A 24,635-nucleotide genomic window follows, 5' to 3' on the forward strand; every position below is an offset into this window, starting at 1 on the left:
TAAGTTGCAAACAACAGACAATTGCATTAAGTATGGTGCGTAATGTAATCAACACAAATGTCCTTAGACAAAGCATTGATGTTTTATCCCTAGTGGCAACAGCACATCGACAACCTTAGAACTTTCTGTCACTGTCCCAGATTCAATGGAGGCATGAACCCACTATCGAGCATAAATACTCCCTCTTGGAGTCACAAGTATCAACTTGGCCAGAGCCTCTACTAGCAACGGAGAGCATGCAAGATCATAAACAACACATATATGATAGATTGATAATCAGCTTGACATAGTATTCCATATTCATCGGATCCCAACAAACACAACATGTAGCATTACAAATAGATGATCTTGATCATGATAGGCAGCTCACAAGATCAAACATGATAGCACAAGAGGAGAAGACAACCATCTAGCTACTGCTATGGACCCATAGTGACATAGGCATCCCCAATGGGCCTGCCGAAGATAGTACCCGGGGTTTACTGAAGGCCCACTACCCGAAGAATAAGAAGACTCGGAAGCCCAAAGATGTTGTTAAGGAAAGCTAGAGTTGTAATAAGAAGTGTTGTATGTAATCTTGCGGGACGAGTTAGAAACCTCCCCGGACTCTGTAACTTGTACAATACGAATCCCTCGGCTCCGCCTCATATATAAGGGGGAGTCGAGGGACGAGAAAGATCATCGAATCATAGTTGAGCAAACCCTAGTTTTATTTCGTCGAGTATTATTCGGCTGATAACCTTCGAGATCTACTTGCCCTCTACATTACACGAAACCCTAGTCTACTATTCGTAGGCATTGACAAGTTAATACCTTGTCAATTGGCGCCGTCTGTGGGATTTAGAGGCGACAAGGAGCTGATCTCGATGGCACGTTCAGAATCGTCGACTTCATCGGCAGCAAGCAACATCATGGATAGAGGTAAACAGATCAAAACTGGTCTCGTTGATTTTGTACCTCACCCGCCCTCCCGTTTGGATGCATATACATATCCGGAGGAGCCCATGGAGATGACGTTCGGGAGGTTCCACTTTTGCGTCGGGAAGGAAGGAAGTTATCGTCTCGAAATTCCGACCTTCCCGAGGTTTCCTGTGGAGCATACTGAATCTTCAAGCTCGGCATCATCGATCGAGTCAGGCGATGAAGAAACCTCTTCGCCACGCTTCGTCAGCACCAAGGCAAGCGAAAAACTCGCCAAGATCTTCAGCGACATGTCTTTCGAGTCGTCTGCGGACTCCTATATAAGCAGCGACTCTGAAAGCATCGACAGCTTCAGCTTCATCGACAAATCTATCACTATTGGAAAGGTCTTCACCAATCTCTATGATGGTGTCACCGAATCCAGCAAGGCGCAGAATTCAAATTATCATCAAATCTACGCCATCGGAGAAACAAATCGTGATCATGAAGAAACGTCGGAGGCTTTCGACGATTTGGGAAATCCATACGTCGATCCCTCTGACTTAAGGTGAGGATTGGGCAGCAAATACGTTGGGCCTACACCACGTATGAGCGTTCAGTTGCCACAAGCAGCATGGGATAGAGCCGCAAGAGCTATGGATGGCTCAGAACCAATGGCGACAACCGCCACAGTCGAGGAATTGCAAGCATACCAATATAGACTCGCGCGAGCTGGAAGGGAATTAGAAAAGCAAACAGAGGTTCTGAACAAAAGAAGGGAGGCAGCTTCCGCGTCAAGCAGGCGAAGGGCAGACCTCAGTCGACATTCAGGAACTTCGGGAGATAGTCACAGAGAAGCTCGGAACAGGGCAAGGTCAAGGTTGCAAAACATACCTGAAGCAGAAAGAGAGAATCTAGTTCAAAACCTCGACATGTCCTTTATGTCGATAGACACAAGAGGAAACATTATTCCCAAAACACCGGAAGCTGGGTACATGGCGACACAAGCTTATATCCTCGCATCCAGGCCACCTCCTGGAGATCCAAGGGAAGCATTGTACAACATGGCCATGGCAGGTGTTGGAGCCATGGGAACAGCGTTTGCATCAACGCCCCCCGAAGGATCAGCAAGGCAAAATAGTCCACGACCTGCGGTTGCAGCAGCAGCTCCCGAGAGAACAGGCGAAGCAAGGGACGCAGAGGCCCAGGCAAGGGTAGACAGGGCACGACAACAGAGAAGGGAACATCGACACTCTCCAGACCTAGCTGAGGAGGATATGTGCGGATTACCATGCTTTACTAGAAGGGTCCAAAAAACTCGGGTGCCCTCAGGGTTTAAGCTACCCGACAATTTCAAAAAATTCGACGGATTGCAGGATCCCGAGGATTGGTTGGAAGATTACCTCAAGACAGTAAAGCTAATCGGCGGTACAAGGGCGACGGCAATGCAGAGCATTCAGGTGCACTTGAGTGGAGCCGCAAGATCTTGGATAAAGAAGCTTCCAGTAGGTTCCATCGATAACTGGACTGACTTCGAGGATATATTCATCAAGAACTTTCGGTCCACTTGCAAAAAGCCAGCGACACTCGAGGAGTTGAGATCATGCCGACAGAAACATGATGAATCAATGAGGAAATACATCCAAAGATGGAATATCATCAAAAACTCGGCAGAAAACATATCTGACGAGAGAGCCATAGACGCGTTCGTTGCAGGAGTCCGTCGAGGAGATTTCGTGGAGGATCTGGGGAGAACCAACCCAAAAACAGTATCAGCGTTGATGGAGATAGCAAACAAGTGGGCAGATGGTGAAGACGCTGTGCACAATAAGCGACACAGGTCACCAGAGGAGGACCGCAGCCGAAACTATCAGGGCAGGCGACGATTCTCTCGATTCTCGAGTTATGATCCACCTGGTCAAATTTCGGCTGGGTTTCGATCGGGTGCTGGAGGAAGCAACAGAGACAATTATCAACGAAGCAGTGAGCAGCGAAGTGACAACAGAGATGATCCACGAAATAACAGACCAAACAATGGACCTAGGAGGCCCTTTGTGACCCCTGAGGATATGATGAACGGCCCATGCCAGATGCACTTCTTCGTCGACAACAATGGAGTAAGGCAGTCAGGACATCTACAGAAGGACTGTCGAAATTTTCAAGCAATGATGAGGGTTGCCGCGCAAGCCCACGCTCAGGCAGCAAGTCGAAACCCCCAAGGACCTAGGAGTGAGATCCACCTACCACCTCCTCCCGCAATTACGGAAGAAAATCGGCACCAGCTCAGAATTGCGGCAGCACCAGCACCACCACCATATGTCGATCCCAACTCACATGGAGTGGTCTCGATGATTCAGAAAGGCAGACCATCCAATAGAGCTCAGAAGGTAATCTCGCGACAGGTGTTCATGGCAGAGAAGATGCCTCCACCAACAGTCGAGTATCTCAATTGGTCGGGACAGGACATTGGTTTCACAATTGCGGATCACCCGCAGCAAGTTCCTCGACCAGGGCAGTCAGCACTTATTTTGCCCGCAGTAATTGCAGGATTCGACGTGTCTCGAGTTTTTATCGACGGAGGAAGCAGTCTAAACCTTATGTATGCAGATACACTAAGGAAGATGAACATATCCTTGGCAAACCTCAAGCCAACGGATACACGTTTTCACGGCATCACACCAGACAAGCCAAGTTACCCATTGGGGAAGATCAATCTCGACGTTCAGTTTGGCACCCGAGAAAATTACAGGATCGAGAGGTTGGAGTTCGAAGTCGTGGATTTCCCATCACAGTACCATGCTCTGTTGGGACGCCCAGCATACGCTAGGTTTATGGCAGTACCACACTACACATACCTGTTGTGGAGGATGCCTGGTCCAAAGGGGCCAATCACGATTAAAGGAAGCTTTTCGCTTGCCGATAAATGTGATAAGGATTTTCATCGGCTTTCAGAAACCTTCGGGATGCAAGCAGAGTGGAGTCACAGCTCACGACAGATTACGACGTATTACCAGATGTGGGAAGGCATAGCAAGGAGTCAACCTTCAACACAGCAAAGGATTCCAAGGAAGTACAGATCCACCCGACTGACCCGAAGAAAACGACGTCCATCGCAAATAACATGGACCTCGCATAGGAAAGCGCGCTCGTCGAGTTCCTCCGTGAGCACTGGAAAATCTTCGCATGGTGTCCAGCTGACATGCCAGGAGTACCCAGGGAACTTGCCGAGCACCACCTACACTTGGATCCAATCGCGAAACCAATCAAACAACCTTTGCGGCGTTTTTCGGAACCAAACCGCAAGGCTATGCTGTCGGAAATTAACAGACTCAGAGAAGCAGGTTTCATCAAAGAAATACATACAGAGGCCACATGGGTAGCTAACCCAGTGTTGGTGCCGAAGAAAAACATGAAGGTCCTTCGCATGTGCGTCGACTTTACGTGTCTTAATAAACATTGTCCAAAGGATCACTTTCCCCTCCCAAGGATCGATCAAATCATCGATTCCACGGCAGGATGTGAACGTCTTTCCTTCCTGGATGCTTATTCTGGTTATAACCAGATCAGATTGAAAGAAGATGATGAGGTGAAAACAGCGTTCATCACCCCTTACGGCGTGTTCTGCTATCGAACAATGCCCTTCGGGTTGAAAAACGCGGGAGCAACGTATCAGCGGATGATGCAGAAGTGCCTAGCAGAGCAGATAGGGAAAAATGTACAAGTATACATCGACGATGTCGTCATAACATCCAAAAAAGGCGACACCCTAATTGAGGATCTGAAGGAAACTTTCGACAACCTCGACAAGTTCTGCCTCAAGCTGAACCCGACAAAGTGCTCATACACGGGATGAAGATGGCGAAAGCTTGCGGTGCAACTCGACTAAAAATCTTTGGCGACTCGCAGTTGGTAGCTCAACAAGTCATGAACCAATGCGACGCAGTCAATGATAGTATGATAGCATACAAGGAAGTCTACAACGAGCTCGAGAAGCTGTTCGATGGATGCGAAGTAAATCATATCAGCAGATTGAGCAATGACGAAGCCGACGTTCTTGCAAACATCGGGTCGCAATGCCTGGCAGTCCTGCCAGGTGTATTTTGGGAAGAAATAGCAGACAGATCTACGAAGTCGACAAAACCAAAAAAGAAAGAGAAAAAACCCACGGGAGCTATCAAGGAAGAGCAAGAGGAAGAAGAAGAGGATCAGGACCTAGTCATGATGATACAGATACCATGGATGCAGACGTACATAGCATACATCATGAAGAAGGAAATACCCGACGATCCAGTCAAAGCAAGGCGAGTTATTAGACGATCGAAAGCTTTTACTTTGGTCAAAGGGGAGCTATACAAACGGAGTATTTCGGGAGTACTACAAAGGTGCGTTACACCCGAAGAAGGAAGGTTGATCCTGAAAGATGTACACGAAGGAGTTTTTGGTCACCATGCGAGTAGCCAAGCTATTGCCGCCAAAGTCTTTCGAGCAGGATTCTACTGGTTGACAGCAATAGAGGACGCAACGGAAATAGTACGAACCTGTGATGCGTGCCAGAGGTTTGCCGCAAAACCTCACTCCCCGGCAGCAGAGCTGACGCCAATACCTTTGTCGTGGCCCTTTGCTCAATGGGGCCTCGATATGGTGGGCAAGTTACACAAGTCTTGGCCAGGAGGAAAAGAGTATATGCTGGTAGCTGTCGACAAATTCACAAAGTGGATAGAAGCGAAGCCGATAAACTCACCAGACGGGGCATCCGCGGTTAAATTCGTAAAAAGTCTCGTCTTCAGGTTTGGAGTGCCTCACAGCATCGTCACGGACAACGGCAGTAACTTCACATCCAATGAGTTCAAGGATTATTGCGAAGAAGTGGGTATTAAGCTAAACTTTGCGTCGGTTGCACACCCGCAAACCAACGGTCAAGTCGAGAAAGCCAATGGAATAATCTGCAACGGCATCAAGAAACGCTTACTAGCACCACTAGAGAAAGCTCGATACACTTGGCCAGAGGAGCTGCCCAGTGTATTATGGAGCATACGAACGACACCAAACACAGCGACACAAGAAACTCCGTTCTTCTTGGTCCATGGAGCGGAAGCAGTATTACCAATTGAGGTAGAGCACGATTCTCCACGAGTCGTAGAATATGATGAAGAGGTTTCCAGAAAAGCGCTAGAGGATGACGTCGACGCACTCGACGAGGCTAGAGATGAAGTACTCTCCCGAGTAACAAAATATCAATAGGACTTGAAGAATTACCACAGTCGATGTTTGCGGCCAAGATCCTTTCAGGTGGGAGACTTAGTTCTTCGGCTCACGCAAAAAAGTCATGAAAAGCTCGAGTCACCATGGCTTGGACCTTACATCGTCACAGAAGTAATTGGAGGAGTAGCATACAGGATAAAGGACAAGAAGACAGGGGTGGAGGAGCCCAACCCCTGGAACGTGGCGCAACTCAGGCGGTTCTACGCCTAGAGTCGAAATATAGAGCTTGTAAAACTTCAATGTACTGAAACGCCCGCGAGTTTTCAGACGCACTCTTTTCCTTTTTCGGGGCACCGAGTGGGGCCGAGAAAGGTTTTTAATGAGGCGGGCTCGCGGTGCTGCAATATAGCAAAGATAGTTGAGACATACATTTCTTCGGCAGGCTCGGGGGCTTACGCCTCAGACTTGCAAAATATATTCCTGACAATATCTCGCCTTGGTATAAAATACCTCGCGAAACAAAACAAAGACAAAATGGCAATCACACAAGGCACGGGGGCTAGTACCCGCAAATATAGCATGCTCAATACAAGTCCTGACGCTTTGGTTTAAAAACCTCGCGCATACAATAAATAAAGTCGACACCAGGACACTTGAGGTACCAACGAAGAAAAATAGTTTATCTGTTATACAATATAGAACATGAGTGCAATATACAAAAGAGTTCTGAGAAAAAATCAAGAAAAAAAAATTAATGATGACCTAGTATGTTATCTATGTTCAGTCGATTTGAAGAGCGAGTGCTATGCTCAGAGTAGCTGCCTCTCATGAAGAATTCAGAATCCATCCGAAGAAGTTCATCCATCATAGCTTCAGCCACAGGAGTTACATAATCATCAATTCTGCTAACATCCCGTTTCTTTTTCGCCATCTTCGCCAAACACTTGGGGATAATCTGGTTCATATCAAACTTCGGGTGGCAGATCTTGATCATAATCATAGCAAATATGGCGCCAGCAGAAAGCTGCGCCCTAATAAAGTCATGGATCTTCGAGGCATCTTTAAACTTCTCCATCAAGCCAAGAAGAGTATCGGGTGTCTCATTACGAGGAAACATTGTCCTATAAACCAACGACAACACTACTAGAAAAAGGGCAATCAGTGGCGCACCACTTTTACCCATCAGTGGCGCACCACTTTTACCCATCAGTGGCGCACTAGTGGTGCGCCACTGCTATCACGCCACTGCTAACTTTTAGTTGTGGCGCACTAGTGGTGCGCCATTGCTATTTGGCTTAGCAGTGGCGCACCAGGTAGTGCGCCACTACTAGCTTCATGGTGCGCCACTCCTAAACGTCTGAGGTGCGCCACTAGATAGAAAAAAGGTGCGCCACTACTAAAATTTTAAATTTCTAGATCTGGATCTGGATCGGGATCTGGATCTGGATCTGGCACATTTCGTTTCGATTTTTTTTGGCTCGTTATTTTTTCTCGTTCTTGTTGCTAGAATTATTTGTGCAATGTTCATTCTCAGTTTTCTTAGCCTAGCCGCCGGTGATGATGGATGAGGGACGTAGGAGAGGTGAAGAGAGGTGAGGAGATGTAGGAGAGGATGAGCTCGACATAGTGGAGGAGCTCGCCGGAAAGTAAAGTCACCGGAGCTCGACATAGTGGAGGAGGTCGCCGGAGTGAAAGGAGGAGAGGAGAGGAGGAGGTCGCCGGAGTGAAAGGAGGAGAGGAGGAGGTCGCCGGAGTGAAAGGAGGAGAGGAGAGGAGGAGGTCGCCGGAGTGAAAGGAGGAGAGGAGAGGAGGAGGTCGCCGGAGTGAAAGGAGGAGAGGAGAGGAGGAGAGCAGGAGGAGGAGAGGAGAATGAAAGCAGTAGAATGTGTGGAGGAGGAGGAGCGAGGAGGGAGGAGGGGGTTAAGTGGCCGGCTCCTCCCATTTTGAAATTCGTGGGCGGGAAGCTTAGCAGTGGCGCACCAAGGCATGGGTGCGCCACCGCTATTTTTTTTCTATTTTTTGCCCAAAATCTAAAACCTGAAAAAAGTCCTGTTTCTGTTTTGAATTTGACGAATCCATTTTTTGTCCAAACGGCCGTAGGCGGTTGAATTCGAATAGGAAATTTCGAGTAGATCGATTTTGATATAAAAAAGTTTTTCATCGGAGGTCGTATGCAACCAGAAAACCCGTTTTACCGAAATATGACGCCATTTTGCATAATATATCAAAATTCATTTTTTTCAATTTTCACTAAACGTAGATGACATATTACATGGGCATTTCAAAGGATTTAACTTTTTGAATTTTCTATCTATTTCTTTTATTTTTTCCAAACTTGAAAAGGCGATCCACGGGGGGGGGGGGGGGGGGGGGGGAAATTTTTGGGCACCACTTAGCAGTGGCGCCCCAAGCATGGTGCGCCACTACTAAGTGATGCCCAAACATGTCCATCCTCCCCTGTACATAGTAATGGCGCACCAAGGCATGGGTGCGCCACTGCTACAAAAAATAGCTGTGGCGCACCTCTGCACGGTGCGCCATTGCTATGTATAAGGCTGGGTCAAACCCATGGTCAAACTTAGTGGTGGCGCACCGCTGGAGAGGTGCGCCACTACTACATTTTTAATAGTGGCCCACCACTTTCCGGTGCGCCACTGCTAAGTAGTAGTGGCGCACTACCCTCCTGGTGCGCCACTAACAGCCATCTTACGGCTAGGCCTTTTCCTAGTAGTGCGAGGTTCTAGTACAGAAATCCAGGAAATCGCGAACCTGGGAGGCGCGGTCTTGAAATCTAACAATTTGTCGGGTCCTTTCGGGAGTGGCCCAGAACAAACAGCCATGGTCAAGGGAGAGATTGACAAGCAAGTTGGTCCTTGTATCTACCCTATCATCCTCAGCAGCAGAATCAAGTCAGGAACCTATTCAATGATAGATTTCAAAAAACAGGAGGGATACAACGTACAGGGAGAAGGAGTTTTGGTTCAACGGAAAAATACCAGATATATCGGCAGCGGCCTCATTCATTAACTCAAGCATGGAATTCTCTCGAGAAGTCGCCTTTTTAGCTTCAGAAACGGCAGCGTCCTTATCAGCCATGGCCTCTCGAGCCTGTTGAAGCGCAATTTTTTCGGCTTCAGTGGCCTTACGGGACTGCTCCATCATCACAAGCGTTTGTTTCTTCGCGTACTGAAGTTGCTGCCGAAGTTCATCCAATTCTTGCGACAAGGAATCTTCGACAGGTTCGGTACTAGTAAGATTTTTTCTTGAGCAAGAAGGAGAAGGCAAGACGTCGGGAGGAGCAGGAGACGGAGTATAGTTATCAAATACCAACTGAAATTTAACAAAAAGGCGATATCAATCAACGAGCAAGATAGAGTCTTCATTAATCTTTCAGCATATTTACAAGGCATTACAAGTGGAACTAGTGGGATAGTTGTCGCCAAAAAACTACTTTGGCGACAGCGTCAAAAGCAGAAAAAGAAAAAAGAAGAAGCATTCGACTAGACCTCCGGCCTTGATGAGCTAGGAGTTGAAGCCGGCTTGATCCCGAGATAGGCCAAGACTTTCTTCGCGTTGGGCTTGGCTGCCTTAATCAACGAACGCCACTTCGTTTGTTCTATTTGCTCGGTGGCGCCAACTTTCGTCCAGTCGACAGTTTGTTGGCTGTCCGCAACCAAGGCAATAGTGCTTTCAACAGCAACTTTCATGTTCTCTTGGCGCATCTTCAGTGCAAGATCTTCTGACGAATCAAACTCCTTGGCAAGGGTAAGGAAAGTTTTGGGCTCCTCTTTCTTGGGGAAGAAGTAGGGGAACAATTTTGATAAACCCGCGTCAGCATGATCTATGCCTTCGCGAACTTCAGTCCCGTGAAACTCCAGGAAAGAGAGTGCGTCCAGAAGAGGATCATCGTCGGGATCTTCAAGCTCAAATTCTTGGTTTGTTTTGGCTGCCGAGGAAAATACACATTGATCGACAGCAGGAAGAAAAATTAATACTACAAAAGGAAAAAAGATAGAAGGGTACGATAAAGTTACCGACAAAGCGCCGATTCTGCGCGATCAAGCGTTTGGTGATCGCCTTTTCGCGAGAAGCTTGAAAGACCTTGTGCTCATTCAAAGCAGTTTCGGCATCTGCCAGCCTCTTTTGCAGATCTTCGACACCAGCAGCTTTGGCTGTAGCTTCTGCAGCCTCTGTTCTAGCTTGGCTAGCGTCGAGTTCAGCCTTCTTGCGAGCCATTTCACTCTGCTCAAAGTTTTGAGTAAGAGTGTCAACAAGTTTGTTGGCTTCTGCAAGTTTTTCTATCAAAATAGTAAAGGTACGTCAAAATCGCGACAAACCAGTGGCAAGAAGTCATAAAGCAAGGTCCAATGGAAAAAATATATTACCTTCAGCTTTGCTAGCACATTCACGGTACCCAACAAATTGGGCACCGATACGAAGAAGTTCTTTGACCATAGGCTGTCAAAGAAAGACAAAGAAAGAAAACGTCGGTACGGGAAAATATAAAGACATAGAAGAAGGAACCAAGAGGAAATATAGATGAGTAAATTCAGAACTTACGTCGTCCAAGAGAGAATTGGAGGAGCTACCCAATTCAAGGGTAGGTTCCACGATCGTTTCCACCCTTGTCCTTTTTGGTGAAGGGACAAGAGGGCTTGAAGGTGGAGTGGGAGCGCCAACATTCAGTTGAGGAGGCGAGGATTTCTCTCCTTCAACTGGCGTCTCCGAAACAACTAAAGTACGTGACGAGCTCGTTCGAGCAGCCACATCAAGAGTTGGTGGTTCTTCCTCATCATCACTACGAATAAAGGGTGACAGCATAAAAAGCAAGATAGACAAAAAACTTCGAGTACAAAGATAAGGAGAAATAAAAAAAAACTTACGAGCTGATGAGGGATCCAAGGTACGGATCATAACCTGCCTTCTGACGTGAAGGATCAACGTCTTCGGCTTTGGAAGTGCCGGAATCTTCGGCGTCAGTCCTTTTCCTTTTGTTCCTTGGAGAAACAGCAGGAGGAGGAGATTGTGCCGACGTAGTGCCCTCGGAGGCAGCTTCCTTTTCAGAGGAACCCGAAGATTTTCGAGAATCCACGGGTTCATTTACAAAAGAGGGGGCATCTTGGTTGTCATCGGCGAGGATAGCCCTTTCCTCGACTTCTCCACCTTCAGGAAGGGGAGGGAGCGAGACGAGGTTTGGATGGTTCTATAAAGGGAAAAAGCAGGGGAGGATGTTAAAAAAGTCGACAAAGAAAAAATAAAGATAGTAAATCAATAGCAAACCAAGTGAAGAAGCTAACCTTGGAAAGTGGATTGGTGGCGCTGAATGGTTTCACGCGGCAAGAAGAAGGGACAGGATCTTTTTTGCTGAGAGACGAGATTTTTTCGGACAAGTTTTTCTAAATCCTTGACCTCTAAATCCGTCGACAACCGATCACCGTCCGTGTCGCCAGAATACTTCCAGAGAGGGCATTTGCGAGCTTGAAGAGGCTGCACTCTGGTCCTTAGAAAATAGGCTGTGATCTGGATGCCTGATAATTCTTTGCCACGAGTATTTTGCAACTCATGGATGCGAGCCATCAGGGCTTCAGTCGCTGTTTTTTCTTCTTCGGTTGCTTCCGCGTCCCAGGAGCGGCGGCGAAGAATTCTCTCGGCACCGTCAAAAGGTGGGATGTTGTCTTCAGCACATCCATGGTTCTCCTCCTGGATGTACAACCACTTCTTGCGCCACCCTTGAACAGAGTCAGGGAGCTTGACGTCGAAGTAGTCGACAGTGGGGCGGACAGAAATTACAACGCCACCTATATTATAGGCGACGTTTGTTGAGCCATTACGGCGACAGAAGAAAATGCGCTTCCATAGCGCCCAGTTAGGCTGGACGCCAAGGAAGGCTTCGCAAAGGGTAATGAAGATGGAAATATGGAGGATAGAATTGGGGGTCAAATGGTGAAGTTGCAGACCGTAAACAAAAAGGAGTCCACGGAGAAAAGGATGAATGGGGGCGGAAAGACCGCGGATGAGATGGTCGATGAAACTTACCCAGTACCCCATTGGAGGGGTTGGGTAGCTCTCCTCACTAGGAAAGCGCAGTGCGTTGGGCTTCTTGCTGAGCCCTAGCTTCTTGAGAAGGTTGATGTCCTGAGCGGAAAGCTTGGATCTTTCCCACTCCGCGGTTCCCAGATCCGCGGCGGCCATGGAAGATTCCGGTGTGCTGTGTCTGGTCAAGCGGCGCGGAGGCATTCACAATGGCGCAGGAGTGCAGAGCTCAGAGAATTGGGGGAGCGCAGGAGGATTTGCAGAAGGGTGTACAGCAACGCCGCGAGCGGAAGTGTTCAAGGAAGAAGAAGGGGATCTTATATAGAGGTGCGGCGAAACGGCGGACCGTTCGATGGAAAAATTGTGCAGCAGATGACAGCCACGTAGGGGCAAGGGTAAAACAGTATTTTACAGTGGAGAAGATATGGTATGTGTGCCAGAAAAAGCGGAGGACGTGTGTCCCCCACTCGCACGACGTGTCAACATGGTGGAAACAATGGACCCACAAGGCAGGGAAAAATTACGACTGTTAACAGCGATGAAATAACTTCGACAAAGATAGAAATTTCGACAAGAAACGTAAAAGAGGATTGACGACAGGAGAAGTTATCGAATACTTCGGGAGCTTTTGATCAAATACAAGTTTTTGCCCAAATGCTCGGGGGCTACTTCGAAAACAAAAAAATCGAGTATGACAATATAGAAATTGCGGGAGCCTATGATCAAACGCAAGCTTTTGTTCATAGCCTCGGGGGCTACTCCCATCGGGAGCGCTGTTCGCGCACCCGAGAGATAAAAAGAAGAGAATATTGAGAAAAGAATGACAAAATAGCGATAAGGTGCACTAGAATGTTGAGCCTACAACCAAGCACAAGTCCTTGGTTGTAGCCTCGGGGGCTACTCTCATCGGGAACGCTGTTCGCGTGCCCGATGAAAATTATCAAGAAGAAAAAAGAGAAAGAAAGAAAGAAAAAGAAGGAAGAAGGAGCATATTTCGAGTTATAAAGATAACTCTACATATACTCCCATCGGGAGAGTAATATAAGTCAGAAATTGACTCGATGAAATGTGCTATTCCAACAGCCGAATAAGCACTCGACAATATATTCTCAGAACGCCAAAAGTTGCGACTGAATTCTGAATGCCGCAGAACATTGCGAAGGTAAGACCCCAGATCCGTTCTGTGCGGCGTGGCATCACCGAAGACTGCGCTCTGCTACTTTTTTCCACATCAAGAGATGTGAAGAAATATCCCAGCGGACGCGCTGTGGACTCGATAAAATTGACTGGGACTCGACAGAATGGTAAGACCTTAAGCGGCACCTGTCGAAGTTTACACCAGTATCACCGAGATCATGTCCAGGGACGTGATCTTGAAGTAGGTTTTTGCGGATTGCCACTAGAGCAGTTAACTAGTACTTGATCCGTCAGATGAACTAGCCCCAACTACCATTATCCCTGTACAATATAGAAATTCATATGAAGAAATATAGACAAGTTAAAGTTGTCGAGTAAAAATAAATAGGGGAGATTTTCCCTGACTCTACGATTCAAGCAAAATCTCTGGGGCTACTGACATAGGCATCCCCAATGGGCCTGCCGAAGATAGTACCCGGGGTTTACTGAAGGCCCACTACCCGAAGAATAAGAAGACTCGGAAGCCCAAAGATGTTGTTAAGGAAAGCTAGAGTTGTAATAAGAAGTGTTGTATGTAATCTTGCGGGACGAGTTAGAAACCTCCCCGGACTCTGTAACTTGTACAATACGAATCCCTCGGCTCCGCCTCATATATAAGGGGGAGTCGAGGGACGAGAAAGATCATCGAATCATAGTTGAGCAAACCCTAGTTTTATTTCGTCGAGTATTATTCGGCTGATAACCTTCGAGATCTACTTGCCCTCTACATTACACGAAACCCTAGTCTACTATTCGTAGGCATTGACAAGTTAATACCTTGTCACATAGTCCAAGGATGAACTACTCACACATCAGTCCGGAGGCGATCATGGTGATGTAGAGTCCTCCGGGTGATGATTCCCCTCTCCGGCAGGGTTCCGGAGGCGATCTCCTGAATCCCCCGAGATGGGATTGTCGGCGGCGGCGTCTCTGGAACTTTTCTCGTATCGTGGCTCTCGATAATAGGGTTTTCGCGACGGAGAGTTTAAGTAGGCGGAAGGGCAGAGTCGGGAGAGGCACGGGGGCCCCACACCATAGGCCGGCGCGGCCCCCCTTGGCCCGACTTCGTATCCTCTTCGGTCTTCTGGAAGCTCCGTGGAAAAATAAGACCCTGGGCTTTTGTTTCGTCCAATTCCGTGAATATTTCCTGTGTAGGATTTCTCAAACCAAAAACAACAGAAAATAGGAACTGGCGCTTCGGCATCTTGTTAATAGGTTAGTGTCGGAAAATGCATATAACTGATGTAAAGTGTATATAAAACATGTGAGTATTGTCATAAAACTAGCATGGAACATAAGAAATTATAGATACGTTTGAAACGTATCAAGCATCCCCAAGCTTAGTTCCTACTCGCCATCGAGTAGGTAAACGATAACAAGGATAATTTCTGAAGTGACATGCTGCTATCATAATTTTGATCAATACTATTGTAAAGCATATGAGATGAATGAAGTGATTCGAAGCAATGGTAAAGACAATGACTAAACAACTGAATCATATAGCAAAGACTTTTCATGAATAGTACTTTCAAGACAAACATCAATAAGTCTTGCATATTAGTTAACTCATAAAGCAATAAATTCTTAGTAGAAAGTTTTGAAGCAATACAAAGGAAGGTATAAGTTTCAGCAGTTGCTTTCAACTTCACATGTATATCTCATGGATGTATATCTCATGGATGATTGTCAACACAAAGTAATATGATGAATGCAAATAAGCAAGTATGTAGGAATCAATGCACATGGTTGACACAAGTGTTTGCTTATAAGATAGAAAGAAGTAGGTAAACTGACTCAACATAAAGTAAAAGAAAGGCCCTTCGCAGAGGGAAGCATGGATTGCTATTTTTGTGCTAGAGCTTTTATTTTGAAAACATAGAAACAATTTTGTCAACGGTAGTAATAATTCATATGTGTTATGCATAAGACATCCTATAAGTTGCAAGCCTCATGCATCGAGTACCAATAGTGCTCGCACCTTGTCCTAATTAGCTTGGATTCTCATTGCATTACATATGTTTCAACCAAGTGTCACAAAGGGGTACCTCTATGTCGCCTGTACAAAGGTCCAAGGAGATAGATCACATTTGATTTCTCGTTTTTGATAGATCTCAACTTAGGACATCCATACGGGACAACATAGAAAACAGATAATGGACTCCTCTTTAATGCATAAGCATTCAGCAACAGATAATATTCTCATAAGAGATTGAGGTTTAATGTCCAAACTGAAACTTCCACCATGATACATGGCTTTGGTTGGCGGCCCAAAGTTCTTCTCTAACAATACGCATACTCAAACCATTTGATCATGATAAATCACCCTTACTTCAGACAAGACGAACATGCATAGCAACTCACATGATATTCAACAAAGGTGTAATAGTTGATAGCGTCCCCAGAAACATGGTTACCGCTCAACAAGCAACTTATAAGAAATAAGACACATAAGACATATTCTTTACCACAATAGTTTTTAAGGCTATTTTCCCATGAGCTATATATTGCAAAGACAAGGAATGAAGTTTCAAAGGTAGCACTCAAGCAATTTACTTTTGAATGGCAGAGAAATACCACATAGTAGGTAGGTATGGTGGACACAAATGGCATAGGTTTTGGCTCAAGGTTATGGATGCACGAGAAGAATTCCCTCCCAGTACAAGGCTTGGCTAGCAAGGTCGTTTGAAGCAAACACAAGTATGAACCGGTACAGCAAAACTTACATAAAAACATATTGCCACCATTATAAGACTCTACATTGTCTTCCTTGTTGTTCAAACACTTTACCAGAAAATATCTAGACTTTTAGAGAGGCCAATCATGCAAACCAAATTTCAACGAGCTCTACAGTAGTTCTCCACTAATAGGTGCAATCTACATGATGCAAGAGCTTAAACATGATGTGTTTGAGCAAAAATATTGCCAGGTACCAAATTATTCAAGACAGTATACCAATTACCACATGAAGCATTTTCTGTTTCCAACCAAATAGCAATGAACGAAGCAGTTTCAACCTTCGCCATGAACATTAAAAGTAAAGCTAAGAACACCAGTGTTCATATGAAAAAGCGGAGCGTGTCTCTCTCCCACACAAAGAATGCTAGGATCCGATTTTATTCAAACAAAAACAAAAATAAAAACATACAGATGCTCCAAGTAAAGCACATAAGATGTGACGGAATAAAAATATAGTTTCACTAGAGGTGACCTGATAAGTTGTCGATGAAGAAGGGGATGCCTTGGGCATCCCCAAGCTTAGATGCTTGAGTCCTCTTCAAATATGCAGGGATGAACTACGGGGGCATCCCCAAGCTTAGACTTTTCACTCTTCTTGATTATATTGTATCATCCTCCTCTCTTGACCCTTGAAAACTTCCTCCACACCAAACTCAAAACAAACTCATTAGAGGGTTAGTGCATAATCAAAAATTCACATGTTCAGAGGTAAAATAATCATTCTTAACACTTCTGGACATTGCCCAAAGCTACTGAAAGTTAATGGAATAAACAAATCCATTCAACATAGCAAAAGAGGCAATGTGAAATAAATGGCAGAATCTATCAAAACAGAACAGTCCGTAAAGATGAATTTTTTCGAGGCACTTAACATGCTCAGGTGAAGAAGCTCAAATTGAATGAAAGTTCCGTACATATCTGAGGATTACTCATGAAAATTGGCAGATTTTTCTGCGTTATCTACAGAGAGATCTACTCAAATTCGTGACAGCAAGAAATCTGTTTCTGCGCAGAAATCCAAATCTAGTATCAACCTTACTATCAAAGACTTTACTTGGCACAACAATGCAATAAAATAAAGATAAGGAGAGGTTGCTACAGTAGTAACAACTTCCAAGACAGAAATATAAAACAAAAATTGTTGTAGTAAAATAATGGGTTGTCTCCCACAAGCGTTTTCTTTAACGCCTTTCAGCTAGGCGCTGAAAGTGTAACTCAAGTATTATCAAGAGATGAAGCATCAACATCATAATTGGTACTAATAATAGAATCAAAAGGTAACTTCATTCTCTTCCTAGGGAAGTGTTCCATTCCTTTCTTAAGAGGAAATTGATACTTAATATTCCCTTCCTTCATATCAATAATAGCACCAACAGTTCGAAGAAAAGGTCTTCCCAAAATAATGGGACAAGATGCATTGCATTTAATATCCAAGACAACAAAATCAACGGGGACAAGGTTATTTTTAACCGTAATGTGAACATTATCAATCCTCCCCAAAGGTTTCTTTATAGAATTATCAGCAAGATTAACTTCCAAATAACAATTTTTCAATGGTGGCAAGTCAAGCATATCATAGAGTTTCTTAGGGATAACAGAAATAGTTGCACCAAGATCACATAAAGCATTACAATCAAAATCATTGACCCTCATCTAAATGATGGGCTCCCAACCATCTTCCAACTTCCTAGGAATAGAAGTTTCAAGTTTTAATTTCTCTTCTCTAGCTTTAATGAGAGCATTTGTAATATGTTTTGTAAAGGCCAAATTTATAGCACTAGCATTAGGACTTTTAGCAAGTTTTTGCAAGAACTTAATAACTTCAGAGATATTATGATTATAAAAATCTAAACCATTATGATCTAAAGCAATGGGATCATTGTCCCCAATATTCTGAAAAATTTCAGCAGTTTTATTACAAACAGTTTCAGCAGTTTCAAGCAGTTTAGCACGCTTTGCATTAGGAATAGAAACATTTCCAACACCAATTATTTTACCATTGATAGTAGGAGGTTTAGCAATATGTGAAGCATCAACATTACTAGTGGTGGTAATAGTCCAAACTTTAGCTACATTATTCTTGTTAGCTAGTTTTTCTTCTCTTTCCCACCTAGCATGCAATTCAGCCATCAATCTAATATTTTCATTAATTCGAACTTGGATTGCGTTTGTGTAGCAAATTACTTAATATCTTTAGTTTCATTAGGCATAAATTTCAATTTCAAAAGATCAACATCAGCAACAAGACTATCAACCTTAGAAGCAAGAACATCAATTTTACCAAGCTTTTCTTCAACAAATTTGTTAAAAGCAGTTTGTGTACTAATAAATTCTTTAAGCATGACTTCAAGACTAGAGGGTACACTCCTATTATTGTTGTAAGAATTACCATAAGAATTACCATAACCATTACTATTATTAGAAGGATATGGCCTATAGTTGTTACCAAAATTATTCCTATAAGCATTGTTGTTGAAATTACTATTTTTAATGAAGTTCACATCAACATGCTCTTCTTGAGCAACCAATGAAGCTAAAGGAACATTATTAGGATCAACATTAGATCTACCATTAACAAGCATAGACATAATAACATCAATCTTATCACTCAAGGAGGAGGTTTCTTCGACAGAATTTACCTTCTTACCTTGTGGAGTCCTTTCGGTGTGCCATTCAGAGTAGTTGATCATCATATCATCAAGAAGCTTTGTTGCGGCACCCAAGGTGATGGACATAAAAGTACCTCCAGCAGCTGAATCCAATAGGTTCCTCGAAGAAAAATTTAATCCTGCATAGAAGGTTTGGATGATCATCCAAGTAGTTAGTCCATGGGTAGGGCAATTCTTTACCAAAGATTTCATTCTTTCCCATGCTTGGGCAACATGCTCATTATCCAATTGCTTAAAATTCGTTATGCTACTTCTCAAAGATATAATTTTAGCAGGAGGATAATATCTACCAATGAAAGCATCTTTACATTTAGTCCATGAGTCAATACTATTTTTAGGCAAAGATAGCAACCAATCTTTAGCTCTTCCTCTTAAGGAGAAAGGAAACAATTTCAGTTTTATTATGTCACCATCTACATCATTATACTTTTGCATTTCAAAAAGTTCAACAAAATTATTAAGATGGGCAGCAGCATCATCAGAACTAACACCCGAAAATTGCTCTCTCATAACAAGATTTAGTAAAGCAGGTTTAATTTCATAAAATTCTGCTGTAATAGCAGGTGGAGCAATAGGTGTGCATATAAAATCATTATTATTTGTGCTAGTAAAGTCACACAACTTGGTATTCTCAGGAGTATTCATTTTAGCAGTAGTAAATAAAGCAAACTAAATAAAGTAAAGTAAAAGAAGTAACTAATTTTTTGTGTTTTTAATATAAAGAAAGCAAACAAGACAGTAAATAAGGTAAATGCAAGTAACTAATTTTTTTGTATTTTTGATATAAAGAAAGCAAACAAAGCAAAAAAAATAAAATAAAGTAAAACAAGACAATAACAAAGTAAAGAGATTGGATGTGGGAGACCCCCCTTGCAGCATGTCTTGATCTCCCCGGCAACGGCGCCCGAAAAAGAGCTGCTAACGTGGGAGTTGGATTGCAACGGCACCAGAAAGTAGCTTCCTTGTGACGGTAAAGCACTCGTCCGTTGGGAACGCCAAGAGCAAGGTATGATGTGTACAGCAGCAAGTTTTCCCTCAGTAAGAAACCAAGGTTTATCGAACCAGTAGGAGATGAAGGCCACGTGAAGGTTGTTGGTGGAGGAGTGTAGTGCGGCGCAACACCAGGGATTCTGGCGCCAACGTGGAACCTGCACAACACAATCAAAATACTTTGCCCCAACTTAACAGTGAGTTTGTCAATCTCACCGGCTTGCTGTAAACAATGGATTAAACGTATGGTGTGGAAAATGATGTTTGTTTGCAAAGAACAGTAGAGAACAATGATTGCAGTAGATTGTATTTAGATGTAAAAGAATGGACCGGGGTCCACAGTTCACTAGTGGTGTCTCTCCAATAAGAAATAGCATGTTGGGTGAACAAATTATAGTTGGGCATAACAATGCACATACTTATCATGATGACTAATATGAGATTCACTTAGGACATTACGACAAATTACATAGACCGTTATCCAGCATGCATCTATGCCTAAAAAGTCCACCTTCGGGTTAGCATCCGCACCCCTTCCAGTATTAAGTTGCAAACAACAGACAATTGCATTAAGTATGGTGCGTAATGTAATCAACACAAATATCCTTAGACAAAGCATTGATGTTTTATCCCTAGTGGCAACAGCACATCCACAACCTTAGAACTTTCTGTCACTATCCCAGATTCAATGGAGGCATGAACCCAGTATCGAGCATAAATACTCCCTCTTGGAGTCACAAGTATCAACTTGGCCAGAGCCTCTACTAGCAACGGAGAGCATGCAATATCATAAACAACACATATATGATAGATTGATAATCAACTTGACATAGTATTCCATATTCATCGGATCCCAACAAACACAACATGTAGCATTACAAATAGATGATCTTGATCATGATAGGCAGCTCACAAGATCTAACATGATAGCACAAGAGGAGAAGACAACCATCTAGCTACTGCTATGGACCCATAGTCCAAGGATGAACTACTCACACATCAGTCCGGAGGCGATCATGGTGATGTAGAGTCCTCCGGGTGATGATTCCCCTCTCCGGCAGGGTGCCGGAGGCGATCTCCTGAATCCCCCGAGATGGGATTGGCGGCGGCAGCGTCTCTTGAACTTTTCTCGTATCATGGCTTTCGGTAATAGGGTTTTCGCGACGGAGAGTTTAAGTAGGCGGAAGGGCAGAGTCGGGAGAGGCACGGGGGCCCCACACCATAGGCCAGCGCGGCCCCCCTTGGCCGCGCCACCACGTGGTGTCGGCGCCTCGTGGCCCCACTTCGTATCCTCTTCAGTCTTCTGGAAGCTCCGTGGAAAAATAAGACCCTGGGCTTTTGTTTCGTCCAATTCCAAGAATATTTCCTGTGTAGGATTTCTGAAACCAAAAACAACAGAAAATAGGAACTGGCGCTTCGGCATCTTGTTAATAGGTTAGTGCCGGAAAATGCATATAAATGATGTAAAGTGTATATAAAACATGTGAGTATTGTCATAAAACTAGCATGGAACATAAGAAATTATAGATACGTTTGAGACGTATCACCCACGTGTCCCCTTCACTGTGCTACCGCCTCCTCTCTAGTCGCGTATCCCTTGTAGTTGTTCCCGCTGAACTTATGCACCTGCTCGAGACAGTCTTGCCACTCCTTGTAGACACCTAGAACGCGGCCCTTGTACACAATGTATGTCGGCATCTCTATTGACAAGGCATATTAGTATATCATATTAGTACATCATGCATATATGTTGATAAATATTAGATCAAAGCATATAATAAAGTCGAACACAACAACAATGACCACCATTTAAGTTCGCGATGCGCACACACAAGACGACGTCCATCGATACACACAAACCGATGAACATAGCCGGGGAACTAAAAATATCATTTTCATAAAAACTAGCTTCCGCAAGCTTAGGATTTTCCATAGCATTAGCAATAATGGTGTTCAAATAATTTATAATAATAACATTGCTATTAGTATGCAAATAAAGTTCCATATGTTTTTTTTATTTTCTCTTCAAACACCTCATGTCCCAACTCAAGATAATTACTATAAAGCTCTCTAATTTTGTTGTTGTTTTCCATTAAGCCTAACTAGTGAAAATAAAAACAAGAAAAAAGAGATATAATTACAGAATCTAAATTAAATAACTTCGAGCACTCACCAGCAACTAGAACACTTAGTAGCCAGTAGATGTGAATACCTTTTACCTTACCTCCCTGGTAACGGCTCCACGAAAGAGCTTGATGTCTACGCACACTTCAATTCTTGTAGACAGTGTTGGGCCTCCAAGTGCAAAGGTTCGTAGAACAGCATCAAGTTTCCTTAAGTGGATCACCCAAGGTTTATCGAACTCAGGGAGGTAGAGGTCAAAGATATCCCTCTCAAGCAACCCTGCAATTACGATACAAGAAGTCTCTTTTGTCGTCAACACACCCAATACACTTCTCAGGTGTATAGGTGCACTAGTTCGGTGAACAGATAGTGAAATATAAGTAATATGGATGATTATAAGTGGTAATTGCAATCTAAAATAAAAATGGCTGCAAGAAAACATGTAGCTGAACTGGTTGTAAAAGGTATTTCAATGCTTAGAAACAAGGCCAAGGGCTCTTACTTTCACTAGTGGAAACTCTCAACAATGATATCATAATTGAATACATAAATATTATCTCTTCACCACACTACTCTGAATCACTCTCCAGTTGGATAAAAAATACAAATTCACTGCGTAGGGCTGCATAAGCACTCCTTAAAGTTCGCGTTCCCAATGTATGGAAACCTCACGCTATCACTTTGAGCATACAAAGATAGTACTAAGACACCACAATTGATAAGTATTTCTATAAATTAAGCTTAAGAGACACACACACGGTATGCACACTGTCACATTCAGACAGTGGGACAAGTTGTCTCCGGAGAACACATAATAAAACCCCTTGAGTAGCATAATAGTTGAAGAATAATATCTACTTATTCAACTAGATTACAAAGCTCCTGATCACATAAAGATAATATCATGGGAGAGAGATAGACCACATAGCTACAGGTAAAACCGCCAGCCCCGAGGGAGAACTACTCCCTCCTTATCATGGGAGTCAGTAACGGCGATGAAGATGACGGTGGAGTCGACGGAGATGGCTTCGGGGGCAATTCCCCGTACCGATAGGGTGCCGGAACAGAGACTTATGTCCCCCGAAACTTGTCTTCGGTGGCGGCGGAGCTACGGAAGTTTTCTAGGAATATGACTCCGGGGTTTAGGTTTTCCCGAACATGTGAATAAATAGGCGGAAGGGCGAGGCCGGTGGTTGCCTGAGGGGCCCACACCACCCCTAGGCGCGGCCAGGGGCTGGGCCACACCTAGGCCAAGTGTGGTCGCCTCGTGGCGCTTCTTCGTCTGCACTCTGGACTCTGTCTTCGTTTCGGTAATATAGGAACTTCGGCTTTAGTTTTGTCCAATTCCGAGAATATTCCATGTACAACTTTTCTGAAATACAAAAACAACAGAAAATAGGGAACTGGCAATGTGGCATCTTGTTAACAGGTAAGTTCCCGAAATGCGTAAAAATGCCACGAAGTGTAAAGAAAACAAATAGCAATCGATATAAAAAAAGCATGGAGCATCAAAATTATAGATACGTTTGCGACGTATCAGGTTGCTCCTAAGCCAGTTCTCGTTGACAGAGAGCGGGCATCATTCTTGCATAACATCAAGTGCATGATCACCGCATTGCCCATAAGGATGAGATCACGGACCGGGCCAACTTTCCGTTGGCTCCAAATCTGCAACTCATGGTTAGTGCAGCATAGCTTAAGCTCAAGTCGGCGCAAGGGCTTTTCTAGCGACTCCCCCTCCACACACCTTACTTTAACCTCATCTAGGAACCCGTCGAGCTTCAGCCAAAAGTGCTCGAAACAGAACCTCTTGTTGACGTGTGACTCCACCGCCGTAGACATGAGGATAGGGCAGTGTTCAGAAACAGACGAGGAGACGGTCGTAAGTGAAGCATAGGGGTATAGATCATCCCAGTCCATAGAGGCAAACCAACGGTCAAGCTTGACTAACATTGACGGCGTCCGGCCGTTGCTCCAGGTGAAGTGTCGTCCTATCAAAGGCGACTCCCGTAGCTCAAGGTCGTTGAGACACCGACGAAAGAGGCCGATGGCGCGTCGATCCACAATGGAAGTGTTCCTGTCCGCGGCATCGATAATGAGGTTGAAATCGCCAACGACAGCCCACGGTCCTTGGAGCGCAACACGCAGGGCCCGCGGCTCATCAAGGGAAACCGGCTGAAGTGAGACACATGTCGGGCCATAGATGGTGGTGAGCCACCACGCCGTGCCGCCATGAAAAGACAACTCGATGGAGAACGAGAGGTTGTCAACGTGGCTTTGGAGCACACGGACCTCATCAGACATCCATGCGATGATGACACCACCAGCATTGCCGACCGCGGGCAAGTAAGCAAACCCGTCGAAACGGGGGTCAAAACATTCCACTATATCAAAACGGGACCTTCTACTCCTGTTATCACCCGAATTTGACCAAGTCAGAGGTGGGCCGCGATCAAGGTGGATTTGAAGATTATATATTGAAGAATATACGTGAATCGGCCTTGGATAGCAAGTTTGGGCTAGTTTGCCCTTGTATCTGTAACATAGTAGGATATGTGTCGATGTAGTTAGAGTTGGGCCCGTGCCCGGTTGGGACTATTCCCACGATTAGAGAGTCTACGGACTATAAATATGTATCTAGGGTTTATGGAATAAACAACAACCAACGTTCAACCAACACAAATCAATCTCGGCGCATCGCCAACTCCTTCGTCTCGAGGGTTTCTACCGGTAAGCGACATGCTGCCTAGATCGCATCTTGCGATCTAGGCAGCACAAGCTCCATGTTGTTCATGCGTTGCTCGT

General features: G+C 44.5%; 1 protein-coding gene across 1 annotated transcript; it reads right to left on the minus strand.

Annotated features, from left to right (window-relative positions):
- Positions 1-10,090: 10,090 nt before the first annotated feature.
- Positions 10,091-24,134, minus strand: LOC139832307 (uncharacterized). The gene is made up of 3 exons (XM_071822035.1): positions 23,583-24,134; positions 10,204-10,344; positions 10,091-10,096 (listed from the first exon to the last, which is right to left on the minus strand). Exons 1-3 carry the CDS (start codon positions 24,132-24,134, stop codon positions 10,091-10,093), a joined length of 699 nt encoding a protein of 232 aa, XP_071678136.1.
- Between the last annotated feature and the right edge of the window lie 501 nt (positions 24,135-24,635).

The sequence above is a fragment of the Lolium perenne genome, chromosome 6 (assembly GCF_019359855.2).
Source record: "Lolium perenne isolate Kyuss_39 chromosome 6, Kyuss_2.0, whole genome shotgun sequence".
NCBI classification, from domain to species: domain Eukaryota; kingdom Viridiplantae; phylum Streptophyta; class Magnoliopsida; order Poales; family Poaceae; genus Lolium; species Lolium perenne.

Coding starts and splice junctions, on each gene's coding strand:
- LOC139832307 (XM_071822035.1), bottom strand. CDS start 24,134: ATGTCTGATGAGGTCCGTGTGCTCCAAAGCCACGTTGACAACCTCTCG. Junction 10,345..23,582: donor GGTTCCTAGATGAGGTTAAA/GTAAGGTGTGTG, acceptor AACTTTGAGCAG/AGTGAAATGGCTCGCAAGAA.